Source organism: Loxodonta africana, chromosome 5 (assembly GCF_030014295.1).
Source record: "Loxodonta africana isolate mLoxAfr1 chromosome 5, mLoxAfr1.hap2, whole genome shotgun sequence".
Classification (NCBI taxonomy): domain Eukaryota; kingdom Metazoa; phylum Chordata; class Mammalia; order Proboscidea; family Elephantidae; genus Loxodonta; species Loxodonta africana.
In genome coordinates, this window is record NC_087346.1 from 47,382,260 (window position 1) to 47,402,220 (window position 19,961).

The following is a 19,961-nucleotide window of genomic DNA, read 5'->3' on the forward strand; positions in this document are numbered from 1 at the left end:
ACATAACGCCGTTCCTCTTCAATTTGTCATTCCAGCCGTAGTATGCCATGTGATTATCCTATTCAGAATGGCTAATACCAGTCCGTTTCAGTTCACTAACACCTAGGACATGGATTTTCAAGAGTTCTGTTTCATTTTTGACAACTTCCAGTTTTCCTAGATTCATACTTCATACAGTCCATGTTTGGATTATTAATGGATCTTTGCAACTGTTCTCATTTTGAGCTGTGCCACATCAGCAAATGAAGGTCTTGAAAGCTTGACTCTATCCGCATCATTAAGGTCGACTCTGCTTTGAGGAGTCAACTCTTCCCTTGTTGTATTTTGAGTGCCTTCCATCTTGAGGGACTTATCTTCTGGCACTATATCAGACAGTGTCTTGCTGCTCTCCATAAGGTTTTCACTGGCCAGTTTTTCAGAAGTAGATTGCCATATTCTTTCCATTCCGTCTTAGACTGGAAGTTCCACTGAAACATGTCCATCATGGGTAACCCTACTGGTATTTGAAGTACTGGTGGCATAGCTTCTAGTGTCACAGCAACACATGAGCTACCACAGTACAACAAACTGCCAGATGAGTGGTGCATATGTGCAATACCTGCCCATTAATACTTAGAAGAAGCTTTCAGGATTTCAGGTATCATGAATTCAAAAGTAAAATGTGTTTTAAAGGGAACTATTCCTTCTATTCTTAAGCCTTAATGCAAGGAATTAGCTTGTCAGTGGTGGCATAAATCTTTTGAAATTGTTCACATCACAAAATCTTTTTGCCAAGGATGCTTCTTTTGAAATAACTACTAGTAACTATACATTTCTGAGATCTTTGTTTCTTTCTTTACCATTTGTATCTACTTACAGTATATAGAAGGACCCTTGTTGGTTCAAACCCATACAATGGCTCTGTGGGAGGAAGACCTGGTGATCTGCTTCAGAAAGATTACAGCAAAGAGAACCCTGCGGGGCAGTTCTACTCTGTCACATGGGGCTGCTAGAAGTAAGAATCATGCAGTGGCAAGTAACAGCAATATGGTGTTTAGAAATTTTGTACTGTTCTTAAAATTTCATAAAAATTTCAATTTTTGTAGTAAGCCTAAAGTGATCTTTACTGTAGATGAATAATTATAGCAGTCATTGCCTAATTGGGTGATCGATTTTACTGAATTTGGATATGTATATACTTTTATATTTTAATAGGTTGTAAAGGCTCTTCGAGGAGTAAGTCTTATCTCATAAGTATTTATAAAGGCTGTTACTCACCTTGCTTCCTACCTCATGCCCTCATCTCATTCAGCCCCAAGGTAGTGTTTAATATGTAGTTGTTCAGTATAAGTTTCAGAGGTACAAGGGTGTCTTTAGTAGTGTTGATTTACGTGGTCATACAAATTTTGTCTTTAACATTCAAGTAAAATTTAATTTTGAAAGAAAAGGACTGGTAAATAAAATGCAAGGAATTCGCTTGTCACTGGTGGCATGAGCTTTTTACATTTTCCCAAAAGTGCTAGTGGGAAATGGGCCTGTACTGCCTTATTTTATCGTCATTACGACCTTTGTGTGATGCTGTACAAGATGGCTGAGATCGAGTAACAAAATGGTTGTGGAACACAGTGCTGATAATTATTGTACCTGAGGATGGTACTCATAAACTTCACCTTATTGCTGTAATCACCTGAGTTAAGTTTTGGCAAGCCTTGGGGAATGAACAAACTGGAATAAGGCAGTTGGCGAAGTTACACTTCAGTAGCAGGGCTGATGTTAGAACTTTTGTTTTTGTAAGTGTTGCCTTTTTGGTTATGTTGATCTGACATAGATAATGTGTCTAATTTAGCAGGATGCTTAAATAATTCATATTAGAGGCTGATCTAACTTGGCTGGGTTGTAGCTTTCCTGTTCATAAAAAAATTTTTTTTTCCTGTTACAAATTAATTTGCAAGCTCTTTGAAGGAAAGGATCATTTTTCATACTTTTTTAACGTAACGTTTGGGCCCTCAATGTTTTTGGTACCTTGGTCTGTTCTTTGTAATATAGTCTGTGACTGACCGCTTAACTGCTAGCACCATGCATTGTTGAATGAGAAAGAGAGAAGCAGAGAAACAAATATTTAGCAGTATATTCAGACATTTAGGCTAGTGTTCCCCAGGCTTTTCATATTTTACCTCCAACAATCAATTGTTAAAGAGATTCTTCATCCCACAGAGATTAAAACAAAGATCTTCCTAAAATAAATTTTTTCATAGGCTTTATCAATGCCAGGAAGGAAGACTTCCAAAATAAAGTGGTCAAGCCCATTACTGTTTATTCATGTACCTCCAAATAAGAACACTCATTTGCTTAGGCTGTACCTATTGGTTGCCATTCAGAATGATTTGGTTGATGAACAAGTGCCCCGAATCCTGCCTCTTTCTCTACTATGGTGCTCACCAGGCCTTCAAGAAATACGCAGACACTTAAGGCATGTGAAATCTGTTTTTCGCCATCTTGCGCTTTGATCCCAAATTCATGTGTAATCTCTTAACCTAGCGAGGTGAATTAAACCATGTGTGAATTTTGAGGATCTCATTTATTTCAATGAGAGAGTGGTCTCACTGGTCTGTTATTCCCCTGGATCTGTATAAGCTTTTAAAGGGAAAGCAGAAGCACGTTTCCCAGTGGCAGCAGACCTAAATGCTTCTCACAATAGCCAGCTGTAGGAAGTTTTAAGAGGAGCAATTCAGGGGAAGATGACCCTAAAAGAGATTTCCCCCAGAACACATCATGGGAAAGAAAGGTCTAACTTTTTTATAGACAGTGTAGTTTCTTGACATTGTATTCTAATTGTGTCTTTAACCCATCTTAGTGTCCCTTCAAGGTGGGTGGAACCTTCACTCCTAGTGTGTGTCAGTAACACTCCCCTGCCAGCTGTTTCCATATTTCATTGTCTAGACCACCTGAGTAATGCTGTTCCACTTGGTCAGCAGAGTATGAAAACTTAACAGGTTTACCATATGTGAGCTGTTGTTACTTGCCACTGTTCCTCTTCATCTACTAGGAAGCAATGAGCTGACAATTGCAATTCTTCAAATACTTTTATAAATTGCTTTTTTTCTTGAAGTCTAAAATTTTTAGGGCTCAAAGTCATTTCATAAGGTGAAAACCCTACACAAAATTACTTTTGAGGATTCTTTGAGTTGGTGCTTTATTGGAAAATTGTTCTCAAGTCCAGTGAATAGGTTCCTCTTACAGTGGAACAGATCATTGTTTTCTCAGTTGCCTTTCATTTAGAGTTTATGTCATTTGAAAAATAAACAACAGTAGACTTACCCTAAGTTTAGTGAGACGCAGACTATCAATGGATAGTGATGAGGTAACTCCCTGATCCTGAGAAAACACCAGTTTTCCATACCTTGTTCATTCTGGGGCATTTACTGAGCAAGTGGAATGGAGAGTTGGGCTGGTGCGATTGAATTTTTTTTTCTCCAATTTGCCAAATACTGTATCGGATTTGATCTAAATGTGCTTGTGATGCAAGGCCACCCTGTTGAGAAAGGAACATTTCTTTCTTGAAACTTATCTCTAGACGTATTTTTCAAGTTGCCTACTACATGATAGTAGTAGCTGTTACGAGAATAGCTTCGTTCTCCTGTCCATCATGAAGCTCACTATGTCGAAATTTGCACTCATAATCTTTCCTTTCCCTAGTAAGGGGCTGTAATGTAAAATGACGATATAGCCCATTTACGTGAGGATATAAATGCTCACTTTTTGTACTTTTTTATCGACGTCGACTCAGCCCATGATTTCTCACCTGAATTACTGCTGTAGCTTTGTAACAGTTATTTATGTACCTGCCCTCTGTAGTAGGTATTCCTACAATATGCAGCGTCTGTGACATCTCACAAAAATAAGTAAAATCTTATGTGAGTTATGCCCGTATTGAAGGTAGAGGGTCAATACTTTATCAGATTCTAGAAGTTCTTTTCACAAATAGGGCTAACAGCCAGTTTTCTGAATTATATGTGTAGATTTATGCAGTTTAAAATTTGAAAACCTGCAAAATAATGCCGTGTTCTTAACAAGTATGTGTACAGTGGTGTTGTTTGCTTTGGAGTTGATTTTGACTCATAGCAAGCCATGTGACAGAGTAGAACTGCTCCATAGGGTTTTATAGGCTATAATCTTTACAGGAGCAGATTGCTAGGTCTTTCTCCCGCAGAGCCACTGGGTGCGTTCGAACTGGCAACTTGTCAGGCAGCTGAGTGCTTGACCGTTGTGCTACCATGGCTCATAGGTACAGTCGTATCTGAAAATGTTTAGAAATGATAAAAACCAAATTTGGGGTAATGGGTTACCTCATGAGGGAAAACCTGTTGATTTCGAGTTGGTTCCAACTCACAGTGACCCTATCGGACAGAGGAGGACGGCCCTGTCGGGTTTCCAAGAAGCGGCTGATAGATTCAAACTGCCAATTTTCTGGTTAGCAGCCAAACTCTTAACCACTGTGCCACCAGGGCTCCTACCTCTAGGAGGGAAGGAGGAGGGAAATCAGATTAGAAAGTACATGGGAGAAGTTTGTTTTCATCTGCAACATTTCTTAAAATCTGAAGGAAGTATAGTGAAAATGTTACATTTTGATGAAGCCGAGTATACAGGTATATAAGCGCTTTTAGGATATGACATAATAATTAAAACCAAAAGCTACAGAATCGCTTCTGGTGCACTACTGCCAGTACATTCAAAGACCCAAATCTGATTTGTCTTAACTGCTTAAAAACTGTGGCTCCTCATTGCCTTTGGGATAGTCTTCAATATAACGTTCAAGGCTCTGAGAGATGAAGCCCTGATCAGTCTTTCCAGCCTTGTTGATCCCTTACTGGCACTTTGTATCTCTGGTATACCACACTGTATTTGCTTCAAAGCCAATTTTTACGAACAGCCCTGACTTCTTGAAGGAGTTTCTATATTTAGAATGGTCCTCCTTCCCCCCCTTCCCTTGATGAATGCCTCCTTACTCCATCAAGATCTAGTTCAGATGTCGCTTTTAAACGCAGGCCAAATCGCTTACCTTTTCAGGGTTCAAATAGCATTTGAATGCCTTTTCTAAAGATTTGGCTTTAAAATGTGGTTTATTGTATTTATCTTCTGCCTACTTCTAATTAACTCCTTCTATTGGGGGAGGCATCATGTTTTTATTTATCTTGGCATTTTTGGACCTGACATGTTTGATAACTGAAAACGAAGTGTTCATATGAGCAAATAAATGAATGTAGCCAATACAACATTTTCATTTTAGAAATGGACTTAAAGTAACCTCTGGTTTCCATGATTAGATTGAAAGTTAACTATTTACTAGAAAGGGCACATGTTTTCTCTGTGTTACCCCTTGTTTAATTTTGAGACTGTTTCATTTAGATTTCTTACGTGCCTTTCAGGAAGACTTAGGCATTACTTTGTGTTTTTTTGTTGTTAGGGACGGTCATGTGGGTTCTGACTCATAGCAACTCTATATACAACAGAAAGAAACACTGCCCGGTCCTGTGCTGTCCCCACAATCATTGCTATGTTTGAGCCCATTGTTAGACAGCCACTGTATCAGTCCATCTCATAGAGCTCTTTCTCTTTTCCACTGACCCTCTACAATACCAGCCATGATATCCTTTTCTAGAGACTGGTCCCTCCTGATAAAATGTCCAAAGTATGAGAGTTGAAGTCTTGCGATCCTTGCTTCTAAAGAGCGTCCTTGCAACTCTTTTTTTGAGAGAGAGCGTTTATTCTTCTGGCAGTCTGTTCTTCAGTGTTCTTCGCCAACATCATAATTCAAACACATTAATTCTTCGTTCCCACTTTTGCGTGCATATGAGGCTGTTGGAAATACCATGGTTTGGGTCAGGGACACCTTAGTTCTCAAGGTGACATCTTTGCTTTTTAATACTTTAAAGAGCTCTTTATGCAGATTTGCATTTGGGTTTCTTGACTGCTGCTTCTCTGGGCATTGATTGTGAATCCAGGTAAAATGAAATTCTTGACAACTTCAGTTTTTTTCCCCGTTAATCGTGATGTTGTGCATTGGTCCAGTTGTGAGGGTTTTTGTTTTCTTTATGTTGAGTCGCAAGCCATACTGAAGGCTGTGGTCTTTGGTCTATTAGTGTTTCAAGTCCTCTTTGCTGTCAGCAAGTAGGGTTGTGTCATCTGTGTATTGCATGTTGTTAATGAGTCTTCCTTCGATCCTGATGCCATGTTCTTCATGTAGTCCAGCTTCTCGGAGTATTTGCTCAGCATACAGATTGGATAATTATGGTGAAAGGATACAACCCTGACTCACACCTTTCATGATTTTAAACCATGCATTATCCCCTTGTTCTGTTCAAACGAATGCCTCTTGGTCTAAGTTCCACATGAGCACAGTTAAGTTGTTGAGTTCCCTCCCATTCTTTGCGGTGTTATCCATAATTTTTCATGATCCACACAGTCAAATGTCATTGCGTAGTCAATAAAAGACATACTTTGTGTTTTAGTGGGTTAATATTCTACATAATTGGTAATGGGCCCAGGTGGCACTCTGCTTAGAATGGGCATCCCCTTTTTTCCTTTTTTGGCAAGACCATATCAAATAAGGGAAATTAAGTAGAAGGAAATTGGAGTAGTTAACTGTCAAAGGAATAGTTGTAGGAACCAGGGCGCAGTACAATCTCAGGATCTGAAATTGCACGTATGAATTCCAGATTAGCTCTTTGTTATCTCTGCCACTCTGTGGTTTCTTTTTCTTTGGCTTCACTATGTAATTCCAGGTTACATGCCTGTCAGCAGCGCTCTGGGTCACATCCTTAAAGCTCCTGATTAGAAATGGAAGAGCATCCCTTCCAGCTTCAGTTTGGGAAGTCTCAGAAGGGAGGAATTGATAAGGTCTGTTTTGGGCTTAGATTGCTTTCTAACCCCTCAAGTCAATCACTGAGATTGGTTGGAAGAGAATTCTAAGATAGCCCTGTCTGAGTAATTGGTTAACATGGCTAACCATCATCCAACACTGTAATCACATGTTTGGAGTAAGGGAAAAGTAGTTCCTTGAAAATATGGGTAAGGTGGCTTATTGAGTTCACAAAATGTTAGATACAGCAGCGTCTGAGATACTTACATTGTTCCTTGCGTTTTTTTCCCTGTTAAGATATTCTTAGATTTCGTATCTTATTTGCTTGTCCTCTGGACGTAATAATGTCATGTGAATCATTTGATAGCTCAGAGGTAAGTGCTGGTCACAACTTGATTCCCAGGGGACACTATTTAAAGAGCAAGAAAGAAAAGTGAAATTAGAATAGCATTTTTAATCCTAAGAGAGAGCTTCCATTTTGATCCTTAAAATACTTAACTAATTTTTCTATGTAAAGTTTAAAGTCGTTTTTAAAGTTTGTAAGTTTATTGGCCCAATTTTAGACCTTTAATTATTACTTCATAGGTATGTTGGTCATGGAAATTTGGAAAAGAAGGCATTTGAAAGATTCTGACTGTAACAAAAGCCTGAAATTATAGGAGTTAAGAGCTAAAATTCAGCACTAACTAGCTGAAATTATACCCTCACTCTAAAGGAATGATACTTCTAGCATTTAAGGGCTTAGTGATTCATAAATAACAGAGTACAAAAAAACTCACTTTCTGTATAAGAAAAAACTTTCTTACATTCTTCATAATTCAAAGTAGTATGTTGATCTTTTCTAGGTCAACTTTATAGGTTTCCTGTGTAATAAATTGTTTCAACATGATTCTTGTATATTTTGTTTAGATCAACCATCATTAAATTGGTTTTTATTAAGAAATAACTACCAGATTTTTTTATTACAATATCCAAGCGTATTATAGATGATTTGGGGTAGATGAATGTAAGAAACTTGGATTCATTGTCAACTTTTTTTTTAATCCCTTTCAGTAATACTTGAATTCACTTAGCATTGCTATTTTTAGGTAGAATCACATGAAATTGTAGTTTCTATAGTTAAAAAATGGTCAAATACTGATAATACTCTATAGCTCAACCTAAGTACCATGGTTTCTTTATCAGCAAACATTCCTTTAATTATTAATGTATTATTAAAGGTCAGATGACCATGTCATAGACAGCTAAGCATTTAAGGATTTGTTAGTAGGCAGTACTAAAGACTTAATGCAAAGGTAGCGTATTCATGAAGCACTCTAGCCTAGTAATTGAATGAATTGGAAGCCTATCCAGGAATTTTGCCTACAAGATGGGTAGTCTGCAGCGGTCTGCTTGTTGAATGCCTAATATATTACGTGCGAGCTAGTGTCTCAAAGCGCTTTTAAGTCTCATTTCCTCTCAAAAACCGTACACAAACAAGCATTCCTATTTTGGCCTAGTAAATAGTGGGTCTAAATTGGATTAAAAGTGAGACTCCAAACTGATGCTGTAAGCTTAAAAAAGACTTTTTAGGATGGTTGTGTGACTTACAGACAGGGAATTAAGCTGTATAAGTTCTTTAGTCTCTTTTATCTTTTTTTGATGACCAGTTAGACAGTAAAACTTGGTAAGTTTTGGTACATGGAGAATTCTTTGTTCGTATCGGTTAGACGGTGCTTGATCCTTAACCTACAAGACTTGTGGTATGTGCCTTAAGATGATGATAAAGTGGATTGCCCCTGTAATAGATAGAAATTTTGGTGATCCTGAGATTGCAAATAGTTGTATTAGATTTTTCTGACTTATGAAGAAGTCACTTGCTCAATAATGGATACTTGGATTCAAGCTGCCAGTACATTTCTTTTATACTGGAAGATGTATTTTTCAAAAGCTGGTTTGGCTCAATTTTGTTTAGTATGTAAGGTTTTTTAAAAAACTAAAACCACACAATTTAATAAACCGACTCAGATAGGAGTTTCTGTAAGTTCTGCTGATAAGAATCAAGTGTTTGGAATTAATTTTCTCTCATTCTTGAGTATGTGAAACACAGGAGGGTAAATTATTTACATAGGCAGGCATAAAGGTCTGATGATTTAGATCTTAAAATTGTGAGTTCTATAATCTCTGGCTTCCTTGGTAACCTTATAAGCAGTTTGTTACTGAATTTTAGAAGTGAATTGACAGACTGTATCAGGACAATTCTTGCTGTCTATTTACCCCATAAAAACCAAAAACCAAACCCAGTGTCGTCGAGTCGATTCCGACTCATAGTGACCCTATGAGACAGAGTAGAACTGCCCTACAGAGTTTCCCCCATAGTTGTTTTGTTTTTAGTGAAGTGTGTCTAGACTGATCATTCCTAAACAGTTGGCCATTTCCTAACATACATTTTGATCATAAGGTATAAACAAGTATTTGCTGTAGTTCTTCTTCCTACTTTGTCTTTATGTTGTTGTTGTTAGGTGCCTTCAGGTTGCTTCCGACTGACAGCGACCCTATGCACGACAGAACGAAACACTGCCCGGTCCTATGCCATCCTCAAAATCATTATGCTTAAGCCCATTGTTACAGCCACTGTGTCAGTCCATCTCATTGAGGGTCTTGCTCTTTTTTTGCTGACACTCTACTTTACCAAGCATGATGTCTTTTCCAGGGACTGATGCCTCCTGACAACGTGTGCAAAGTATGTGAGACACAGTCTCACCATTCTTGCTTTCAGGGAGCATTCTGGTTGTATTTCTTCCAAGACAGTTGTTCTTTTTTGGCAGTCAATGGTATATTCAGTATTCTTTGCCGGCACAACAGTTCCAAGGCGTCAGTTCTTCAGTCTTCGTTATTCATTGTCCAGCTTTCGCACGCATATGGGGCTATTGAAAACACCATGGTTTGGATCAGGCACATCTTAGTTTTCAAGGTGACATCTTTGCTTTTCAAGACTTTAAAGAGATCTCTTTCAAGACTTTCAAGAGATCTCTTGCAGCCAGTTTACCCAATGCAATGCGTCTTCTGATTGCTTGATCCAAGTGAAATGAAATCCTTGACAACCTCAGTCTTTTCTCCATTTATCATGATGTTGCTTATTGGTCCAGTTGTGAGAATTTTTATTGTCTTTATGTTGAGGTGTAATCCATACTGAAGGCTGTGGTCTTTGATCTTCACTGTAAGTGCTTCAAGTCCTCCTCACTTTCAGCAAGCAGGGTTGTGTCATCTGCATATTGAAGGATGTTAATGAGTCTTCCTCCAATCCTAATTCGCCGTTCTTCATATAGTCCAGCTTCTCTGACTATAGAAACTTCTTTATAGAAGTCTGTTATTATCTCATTGATCTATAAATCCGTAGCACTGCTTTTGGTAGCGAAGTCTTTTATTCATCTTATTTAATCTGTTAGCATTAAACATAGTTGCTTACCACTTCCTCTTTAAAGTCCTTTTTTCCTTCACTTAATGTTCATGAAAGAAAGAAACTCGTTTCCTTTACTCGTTCCTTTCTTAATATTGAATTATTCCAGGGTTCACTCCTGGGTCTTTTTCTCTGTGTATACTTTATCACAAGGTGCTGTCACCCGGTCTAATGTCTGTAAATACCATCTGTGTACTAATGACTCAGATCTGCTTCCAGCCTGTCCTTTTCCCCTCACTAGACTTGTTTTTTTTTTTAAATTATTATTATTATTTTTTTGTTTTAGACTTGTTTATGTACCTGCTTAATTGATTGCACTTGCAGTTCCTGGGTGGCACAATAGTTAGCAATCAGCTACTAACCTAAAGGTTGGTGGTTCGAACTCACTCAGCAATGCCGTGGAAGAAAGGCCTGGCAATCTGCTTTCATAAAGATTACAGTCAAGGAAACCCTATGGTGTGCTTCTACTCTGAAAGAAATGGGATTGTCATGAGTTGGAATTACCACCCAAGGTTGGAGAAGTTGGTTGGTAATGAGGCCCTCATATCTAGGCATACTTTGTAATACCGGTGAATCCTGTGTGCTGCCCCTAAAGGTGAAGTGTTGTTTACCATTCGTCAGAAAGGGACGGGGAAAACGAGACAAGATTTTGCTAATCTTTCAGGTTTAATCATGTATTAGCTGTTTACTGCACATGCATTTCACACTAATAGATGAGCCAAGGCAGAATGTGGAAGTATACAAAGTGAAGGTCTGATATACCCATTCTAGGTTATTTTAATGTAGCGAATAACTGCCTCAGAGACCCTGGGTGGTGAAAATGGTTAATGCTCTCAGCTGCTAACCAGAAGGTTGGAGGTTCAAGACCACTCTGAGGTGTCTCAGAAGAAAGGCCAGGGCATCTGTACCATGTGGAGCACATTCTACCTTGACACACATAGGGTCACTATGAGTCTGAATGGACTAAACGGTAACTGGTTTAATACTGCCTATCTGTAATCAGAATATAGGAAATAACTGGAACATGGAATGTACAAAATACGAATCTAAGAAAATTGGAAGCCAGCAAAGATGAAATGCATAAAGATCGACATCCTAGGCATTAGTGAGCTGAAATGAACTGGTGTTGGTCATTTTGAGTAGGATGATCATATGGTCTACTGTATGCCAGGAATGTCAAATGGAAGAGTTATCACATGCATTGTCAAAACAACATTCCAAGATCTGTCCCGAAGTACAGTGCTGTCAGTGATAGCATAATATCCGTATACCTACGAGGAAGACCAGTTTAGTATGATGGTTATTCAAATTTATGCACCAACCACTAATGCCCAAGATAAAGAAATTGAAGATTTTTACCAACTTTTGCAGTCTGAAATTGATCAAACATGCAATCAAGATGCATTGATAATTACTGGCATTGGAATGCGAAAGTTTGGAACAAAGAAGGATTCATAATTGGGAAATACAACCTTGGTGATAGAAAAGACTCCGGAGATCACATCATAGAATTTTGCAAGACCAATGGCTTCACCACAGATACCTTTTTTCAGCAACATGAACAGCGACTTTATACGTGGATTTCACCAGATGGGATACACAGGAATCAAATCTACTGCATCTGTGGAAAGAAACCATGGAAAGGCTCAATATCATTAATCAGAACCAGGCCAGGAGCCAGCTGTGTAACAGAACATCAATTGTTCATATGCACGTTCAAGTTGAAGCTGAAGAAAATTAAAACAAGCCTATGAGAGCCAAAGTACGACCCTGATCTGTCTTGAAAGAAGTACAACCAGAGTGCTCCTTGGAAGCAAAGATGGTGAGACTTAGTCTCACGTACTTTGGACATACTATCAGAAGAGACCAGTCCCTGGAGAACGAGATCATGCTTGGTAAAGTAGAGGGTCAGCGAAAAACAGGAAGACCCTCAGCAAGATGGATTGACAGAGTGGCTGCAACAATGGGCTCAAACACAGCAACGATTATGAGGATGGCACAGGACTGGGTGGTGTTTCTGTTGTACATTGGGTTGCTGTGATTAGGAACTGACTCGACAACACCTAACAACAGCCTTACCTTCCTGAAAGAATAAATCAAAGGCTAAGCCAGGTGGCATGTCAGGACAGTTGGTAAAAACTGGGACTCCTCCAGGCAACAAGGGTAGTCACTTTAGGGATACCTTTAAATTTGTTGAAGTTACCAAGTTTGGTTTTTCATATCTATGTATAGTTTTAACTTTCAGCAGATTAAAAGCTGTAGACTTTGTATTTGTGTATTGGAATTGGATTCATGGAACATGTTAACATTGATAAAGTTTATTCTTAGCCCTTTCTTGCCAAGACTATTTGATATTTCCTAGAAAATTAATGCCATTTTTAATATTTCCTTGTCTGTGTCCTTGCATAGTATGCTTTTTGTCAGAATCCTTTTGGATATCAGCTCAAATGCTCTGTACTGCCTCTTGAAATCTGGTTTTTTTAAATTACTGTGATGATTATAATTGATGTATTTAAAACATGATAAAATCTCTTTAACACTTGAGGGATGAGAATCTTCAGTTTGCGTTCCTATTGTCAAGTATCTGATGTTTCAATAAATACATGGCTAGACGTAGTAGCTGATGTTTTAATAAATACATGGCTGGACATGAAAATGTTTTCATCCTTCATGTATATCATATACAGATTAGAGCTGTTTACTCAGTGATACAAAGAAAGTGAAAAGTATTAATATCTGGTTTTTCCAGAACTTCCAAATGAAAGTGTGTGTTTGTGTGTGTGTGTGATGCAATTTGTTTTCCTTTTGTAGTGGTCATAGCTTTCTTATTTCCCGTGTTAATGATACTATTTTCTACATTCTTCCACAGGGTGGTAATTCTGGAATTTAAATTGAGATATTTAACTCCTCCCTGTTCTTCTATACTTTGCGGGGGGGGGAGCTTTTACTGAATATTCTGTATTTTATATTTCTGACTTTGCAATGGAAAGCAAAGATGAGAGTTGGAAGAAGATGAATATTTGGAAATGTATTTCCTCTTAATCCAGTTCCTGTAGTTATAGGGGAAACCCTGGTGGAGTAATGGTGAAGAGCTCAGCTGCTAACCAAAAGGTCAGCAGTTCAGATCCACTAGGCACTCCTTGGAAACCATATGGGGCAGTTCTACTCTGTCCTGTAGGGTCACTATGAGTCAGAATCGACTCGATGGCAGTGGGTTTGTTTTTTGGGGTATGGTTGTTTATAGGGAATAAATTGTCATAGTGTATTAAATGAGGGAGGAGAGCACTGTGTCTGGAGGTATTATAGATGTATTGATATTGGTTAAATCCTTTATTGTATCTTTTTTATTTAGGTATCCATTTCTTTGCTTTTTAGTATGTAGTCTTTTGTACATTATAAGTTCTTTCCAGTTTCTTTGTTCTATTTTGTTGTTCAAACTGAATCCCAAACATTCTTTCTGTTATTTACACATTTTAGACAAAGGGATAAAGAAGTTAAAACAATTCTTGGGCTTAGTTGTAATTTTTTTAAATTGGTTTTGGCTCTTAACTGATGTGTGCCATAGACTGAATTTACAGATGAATTTGAAAATGTTGAAGGCAGCAGTGTATTAATGTTGGTCTTATCTCATTTTTAGCTTTTGATGATTGTAGACAGCATCATTGGTAGGATGGACCTATGTCATCTTAAGTTAGGGGGAAAAAAAAAACCCCTAGTAAAGAAACTATTTCTTTTTCATACGAAATTGTCCATTTTATGTATGAATCATGAAATGGTTAATATTTCTTGGAAATACTAGTCCAGGTGGAATTGTGGAAACGGCTTATTTTGCTGAAAGGAAACTCACCTGTTTCCTACTTAGAGAGGTAGGTTTTTTCAGAGTTAGAATTTTAAGAATAGTTAAAAATGGATGTTAAGGAAAATACTAGATTAAGTTGAGGGAATTAGATTAAACTCAAAAGGGCATTCAGCTCTCAAGTGGGAAGGGGGTCAGTAGTTTAAGGGAGTGAAGTATAGTTCAGGAAGAACAAAGAATTTAAGACAGTGGAAATGATGGCCTCTGAGATGGTCAGAAAATTCAATAAATACAGCAACTTGGATATTGAAAACTGCCTTCTCCTAAGTTTTTAGGCTATGAAAGTATCTGATTACAACTATTTGAGTGTGTTTATGTAATTAAGAAATGTTTATGTCTGTATATACTTTTATGAGTCTCAGTATATGTCCATTAAGCAACTATGCCTACCATGTTTCAAGCACCGTACTAAAGTTACTCATGATTTATAGCTCCTAATGGAATGTATTGTTAATGTGAATTGTAATTTGCATGTCCCTTAAAGAATGGAGTAAACATTACTGGAAGCAGTTGACTCTCTGATTGCTTGTGTTTTTTATTAAGCTTATGTGACCTATCATTTTCTGTCTTGGTGTAGGAACTTAGTGATTTGGCCCGTGACCCTCCAGCACAATGTTCTGCAGGTCCAGTTGGGGATGATAGTAAGTAACTTTCAAGTTGATTTTTATGGCTGATTTCAAAAGAGCTTATGTATTTTTAAAATAATAACAAGAGTTTTTTTTTTCTCTCTAGTGTTTCATTGGCAAGCCACAATTATGGGACCTGTAAGTATTAAGAATTTTTAAATTTTGCTTTTAATAAAAAATCCATTGTTGATTTGGTTGTAATTTTTAATTTAGTCTAGGTAATTTTATTATGTAGTAATTATTCTGTTTCGGATATGCCATGGTTATACTGCTTTTTGAAAAGAGCATGACATTTTAATGAATTAATCATTTGTTACATGTACTGTATATATGTCCCTGTATTCAGGTTCTAGAGTGTAGCATTTCCACGATATACCAAATATCTCTTGACCTAAATCCAGTTTCTCTTCATAGCAATGTTAAAGCATTGTCACGGACCTTCCTATTATTTATAGAGCCAGTTCGTTTACTGGCTGTGATCTTACCATGAGTCAGGTGTTTAATTCTTTGTATCACTTGAGTATTATAGAAAATTTGAATATTTTAGATAGAAAGTGATAATTTGAATATAGCAAAATTCCTTTTTATTCTGGGTAGATTAAAAAACTGAGTGCTGGGTAATCGAATGTTCAGAATTATGGATACCATGTAAGAGAATTAGAGCACAGTAAAGCATCCGGGATAAGACTGTATCTTGAATGATGCCTAACATTTCTTTGACTTGGAAGGCTCTTTAGGATTTCTCTTCTAGTTACATGTGTATTCTTATTGAAAACGTTCTGCTTTCTTTGGGTTTTGGTGGTTTTATCTCCAGATGCCAGTAATGTGTGAGGAGAGATAATGGTCATTAAGAAAAAGTGCCATTGGGATGGGTTCAGCAATATTTATTCAGCAGTTTTGATAGTGATCACTTCGGTTTTTTTTTTTTTCTTTCCTGTCAACAAATGTGAGCATTTGCTGTGTTCCCAGGCATTAAGAACAAAGTGAACATAATAGACACAAACCCTCTCAGTCTTCAGGAACTTAAACTCTAGTGGAGGAGACAGACAATTAAAACAAGTGTTAGTGAGATGAGAAATAAGGGATATGTTAGTGACGTGCAAAGTGGAAGAAATTTATGAAAAATCATAGCAGGGGCAATTGACTTACAGGAAGTGAAATTTTATGACATACAATAGGGAGATTATGAGTCAAATTAAGTCAAATAAGGGTTGGGTAATTCAGTTTAATAATTTGAATTATCCTAATAAAATTTACAAAGGCTTGATTGTGCATTTCGAGTTATTTCAAGACATACTTGTATGATTTAAATTTTATTTTGTTTAATGTTTAAAGTGCTTTTATCTAATTTAGTAACAGGATAGTTATTTCTAGTACATAGAGTTAACTAATGGGTGGCTTAACCAGTTTGGCTTATACAATGTTTTAAAAAATTGGCAGTGTTCACATAAGATCCCTCTGACTGGGCCCTTATCTTACATAAGTAAACATACAAGTTTAGATGCCAGCTTGTAAATAATGAACTGTTACTCTTACTGTGAAGTCCATCATTTCCTGTGTAATAATTTTGGTTTTTGAATACATCTTTGTAACAAAGCATCATGGTATTATTAGGTAAATATTTTGTGAGTATTCACCCTGTATGGCATGCAGTTACGACCAAGAGTCAGTGGTAGCATAAAGTGCAGATTTGCTAGGAAAGCTGGATGGTAAGAAAATTACTTTTACCTTGTGGTATTTCTCAGATCAATTAAAGTGATGGCAGTGCCACAGAATTAAAGATTCCTGACTTTCTAAGGAACATAGCCCCTAATTTATGAAAACAGCATTAATAATGCAGACTGCAGAATTAATGTCAATCAAGTACTTACTTGAGTAGCTATTTTTTACTCATACTCTTGCATCTGAAAAAATTACGCATAGAATTTTCAGCACAGTGTTGGTGGAATGTGCTTGGGAAATGATCATTAGTTACGAGGCCAAAATTGTTTGGTTTTAATTTTAAAAAATACTTTGCAAGCACAAATGTTGATTAAAAATTAAGCCTTTGGAAAAAATTTATGGATTGCTGGTAGTTAAGTGGTTTTTTACATTTATTTGTTTGGGTTTTTTTGTACCACATTAAAGGTAGTTCCCAATATGAATGATGCAATGAAGAGAAATTAACTTCCTTTCTTATCACTGCTGATGTTTACATGTTTAATTTTCCTTAATTGGAAATGGAACTGGCAGAAAGAGATATGTTGAAATTATTTCGAGAACTACACTAACTTCCACCTAGTCTATGACACAGCCACAGAAGAAAGCACTCTGAATAATGTAACCTTTGGCAGCCTGAGCAGAATCAGTTAACAAAAATCATTTGAAGTAAAATAATTGGTACACAGGTGTTATTTTATTGATCCATTGGGTTATTTTTTATGTTAAGCATGTTATGTCATGCCCTGCAAAGGCTGAAGATACATGCAAACTTTATTTCCTTCTGTACCTTACTCTTTTTAAGGAGTTAGTAGTCTAGTAGAAGGGTGAGATATAAGTAAATAAGTTATAAATGTGGTGGGTAATGGTACGTATGTACATAAAGAGCTGTAAAGGAAGGGCAAAAAGCAGCCTGGACTGAAGGGAGAGGTGTTTTTATTTTTCTAAAAAGTTTATGTACGCTTAAGGTCAACCCTTAAATGTGGGTGGGAATTAGAGTAAGCAGATAGGAAAAAGTATTCCAAGCTGGGGAAATAAGAGGAAAAAACTGAATTACCTATGTAATACTTATTTTATATACAGTGAAGACATGTCCTGTAGTAGAGATAGAAGATACGACTGAATAGATTAGTAGGCAAATAGGAAGAAAAGACTGAGTTAGAGTTACCCACATACTACTTAATTTATAGCAGTAAAGTGTATGTTCTAGAGTAGAGGTAGAAGGTAAAACTAAATGGATTAGTAGGAACCAGATCATAAAGCATTTTGTGTAGTCCCTGGGTAGTGTGGAAACCCTGGTGGCGTAGTGGTTAAGTGCTACGGCTGCTAACCATAAGGTTCAGCAGTTTGAATCCGCCAGGCGCTCCTTGGAAACTCTATGGGGCAGTTCTACTCTGTCCTATAGGGTCGCTATGAGTCGGAATCGACTTGATGGCACTGGGTTTGGTTTCGGTTTTTTTGGTCTGGGTGGTGCAAAACTGCTAAAGTGTTCAGCTTGTTTGAAAGCTTGGCCACCCAGAGGTACCTTGGAAGAAAGGCCTGGTGTGATCTACTTCTGAAAAATCAGTCATTGAAAACCCTACAGAATACAGTTCCACCCTGATACACATGGTGTCTCCATGATTTGGAATTGACTCAGTAGCGACTGGTTTGATTTTGAGTTTTTTGGTGCTTAAGCTTAGGAGTTTAGACTTTATCTTGAAAGTTATGGTAGATATCAAACGGAGGAGTAACTTCTGTGTTGAACATCAGAGTGAGGGATAAATTGGGCACTGTTAGGGAGCCAGAGTGAAGGCAGGCATACCAGTAGAAAGCCATTGCCCTAATGTAGTCAAAACGTAGTGACATCTTAAACTAAGGTGGTGTACTGGCAGTGGTTATAATGAACAGGAGACTAATTCAGGAGATCTTAAGGGTCTTTAAAATTTGATAACCACTTTGAGGAGATGAGACAGGATAAATTAAGGATGAGCTCCTGGTTTATGGCTTTGAATAGTTTACAGATAGATAGGAAAAATGAATTGGAGACACCCAAATAGAAATATTCAGTAGGCATTTGAATGTATGTATCTGGAGTGAATAACTGAGCTAGAGAAAGATTTGAGAGTTACAGAATTTATATGGCAGAAGATGGATTTGTAGGAACACGCAACGTTTTGTGATTGCCATAGGGAAGGAGTACAGACACTGAGACTGAGAAGGAGCAAATTTGACTGATGGGAGCAAAACCAGAGGAAAAGGTTATTTAGAGATCCTATATAAATTCTCAATTTCTTAGATTCTGGTCACATCACTGATCAAAGTATTCCTTCTTGTTTGTGTGTTTTGTTTGCTGTGAATTCATAATAAATTTGAATGCTTCAGTTTTTTTTTTTTTACATGGCCTAATTAGATTACCTCCGGATCTTGTAGTTTTATGTCTTTGATTTGCTGAATTTTTGTATTATAAGATTGAAATGCTTTTCATCCAGTAGGTTCATTACAGAACAACAAAAAAAAAAATTATTATTATTTTTTTTTTGGACTGTCTAAATCTCATTGGATTGTCTGTATTCAAAAGCAGCCAAATATAGCACTTGATTTTGTGAAGCTAGGAAGTAAAGCTTAAACAGAATTTTTGGAGTTGGGTTTTGTAACAACTTTAATGTTGGAGATTATCTTCAGTATTAACCTTTTTTGTAAAACTGTATGTTATTTGAGGTAGCCCCAGTTTTTATTTGCCTGCCACTCTGAATGGGCATCATGAAAAGGTTTGTGTTCTGTGCTCATACTCAGTATGTAATGTTTAAAGCATGTCTTCGGTGGCAGGCAATTTCATAATTTGTTATTCATAACTCTTATTTGAAAATTGTTGAGTAGGCCAGTATCTTTTGTCTTTGTTTTCCTTTATCATTGTCATCTTAAGTAGTTTTCAGAAGAATCTTGTTTGAATCGTTTCTCATTTATACATTTGACTAAGTTGTTACCACTAAGTACATTATATTAATTGGTAAAATGGAACAGTGATACATATTTCTTGGTATTGGCTAAATTAAAATGTAAAATTTCTGGTACGTTGTTTTCCTCATGTTAGTTTATACTAACATACTATCATTGTATAATATTAAGGGGTTTCTTAAATTGTACTCAGCAAATTAGCAAAGAGGAAGAAGTACTGCTATAGCTTGAAAATTTATATTTGTTGAAATGGAAATGCAAATGTCCTAGATTTTTTTCCCCTGAAGTTTAATAATCCTGTATTCGTATTAATTTTCTATGGATAATTCAGTATGATTTTGAAGGAAAAACTTTGATGGTTTTAAGTTAAAATTTCGGGGATCTGGGCGAGAATTAAAACTTTCCTTAGACCTATTTTGTTACCCTTCTGCTTCTCCTGCTGGGAGTAGTAGTTGTGTCTGAACCTGAAATAGCATTTTGATTTGCTGCCAGTGGGCAAATTTGCACATAGCTATTTGCACATATCTGGCCTATAGTGTGAAGAAATATTTTACAAATATAAGCTTT

The 19,961-nt window shown here is 37.0% G+C and overlaps 1 protein-coding gene across 3 annotated transcripts in view; it reads left to right on the forward strand.

Moving 5' to 3' along the window:
• Positions 1-19,961, forward strand: part of UBE2D3 (ubiquitin conjugating enzyme E2 D3) — a 40,629-nt gene that overhangs the window by 9,702 nt on the left and 10,966 nt on the right. For all 3 annotated transcript variants that reach the window (XM_010590477.3, XM_064285495.1, XM_023548538.2), the window contains 2 exons: positions 14,711-14,774; positions 14,866-14,897. In XM_010590477.3, coding sequence (XP_010588779.1) covers positions 14,711-14,774; positions 14,866-14,897 — 96 coding nt within the window. The remainder of the gene's footprint in view (positions 1-14,710; positions 14,775-14,865; positions 14,898-19,961) is intronic.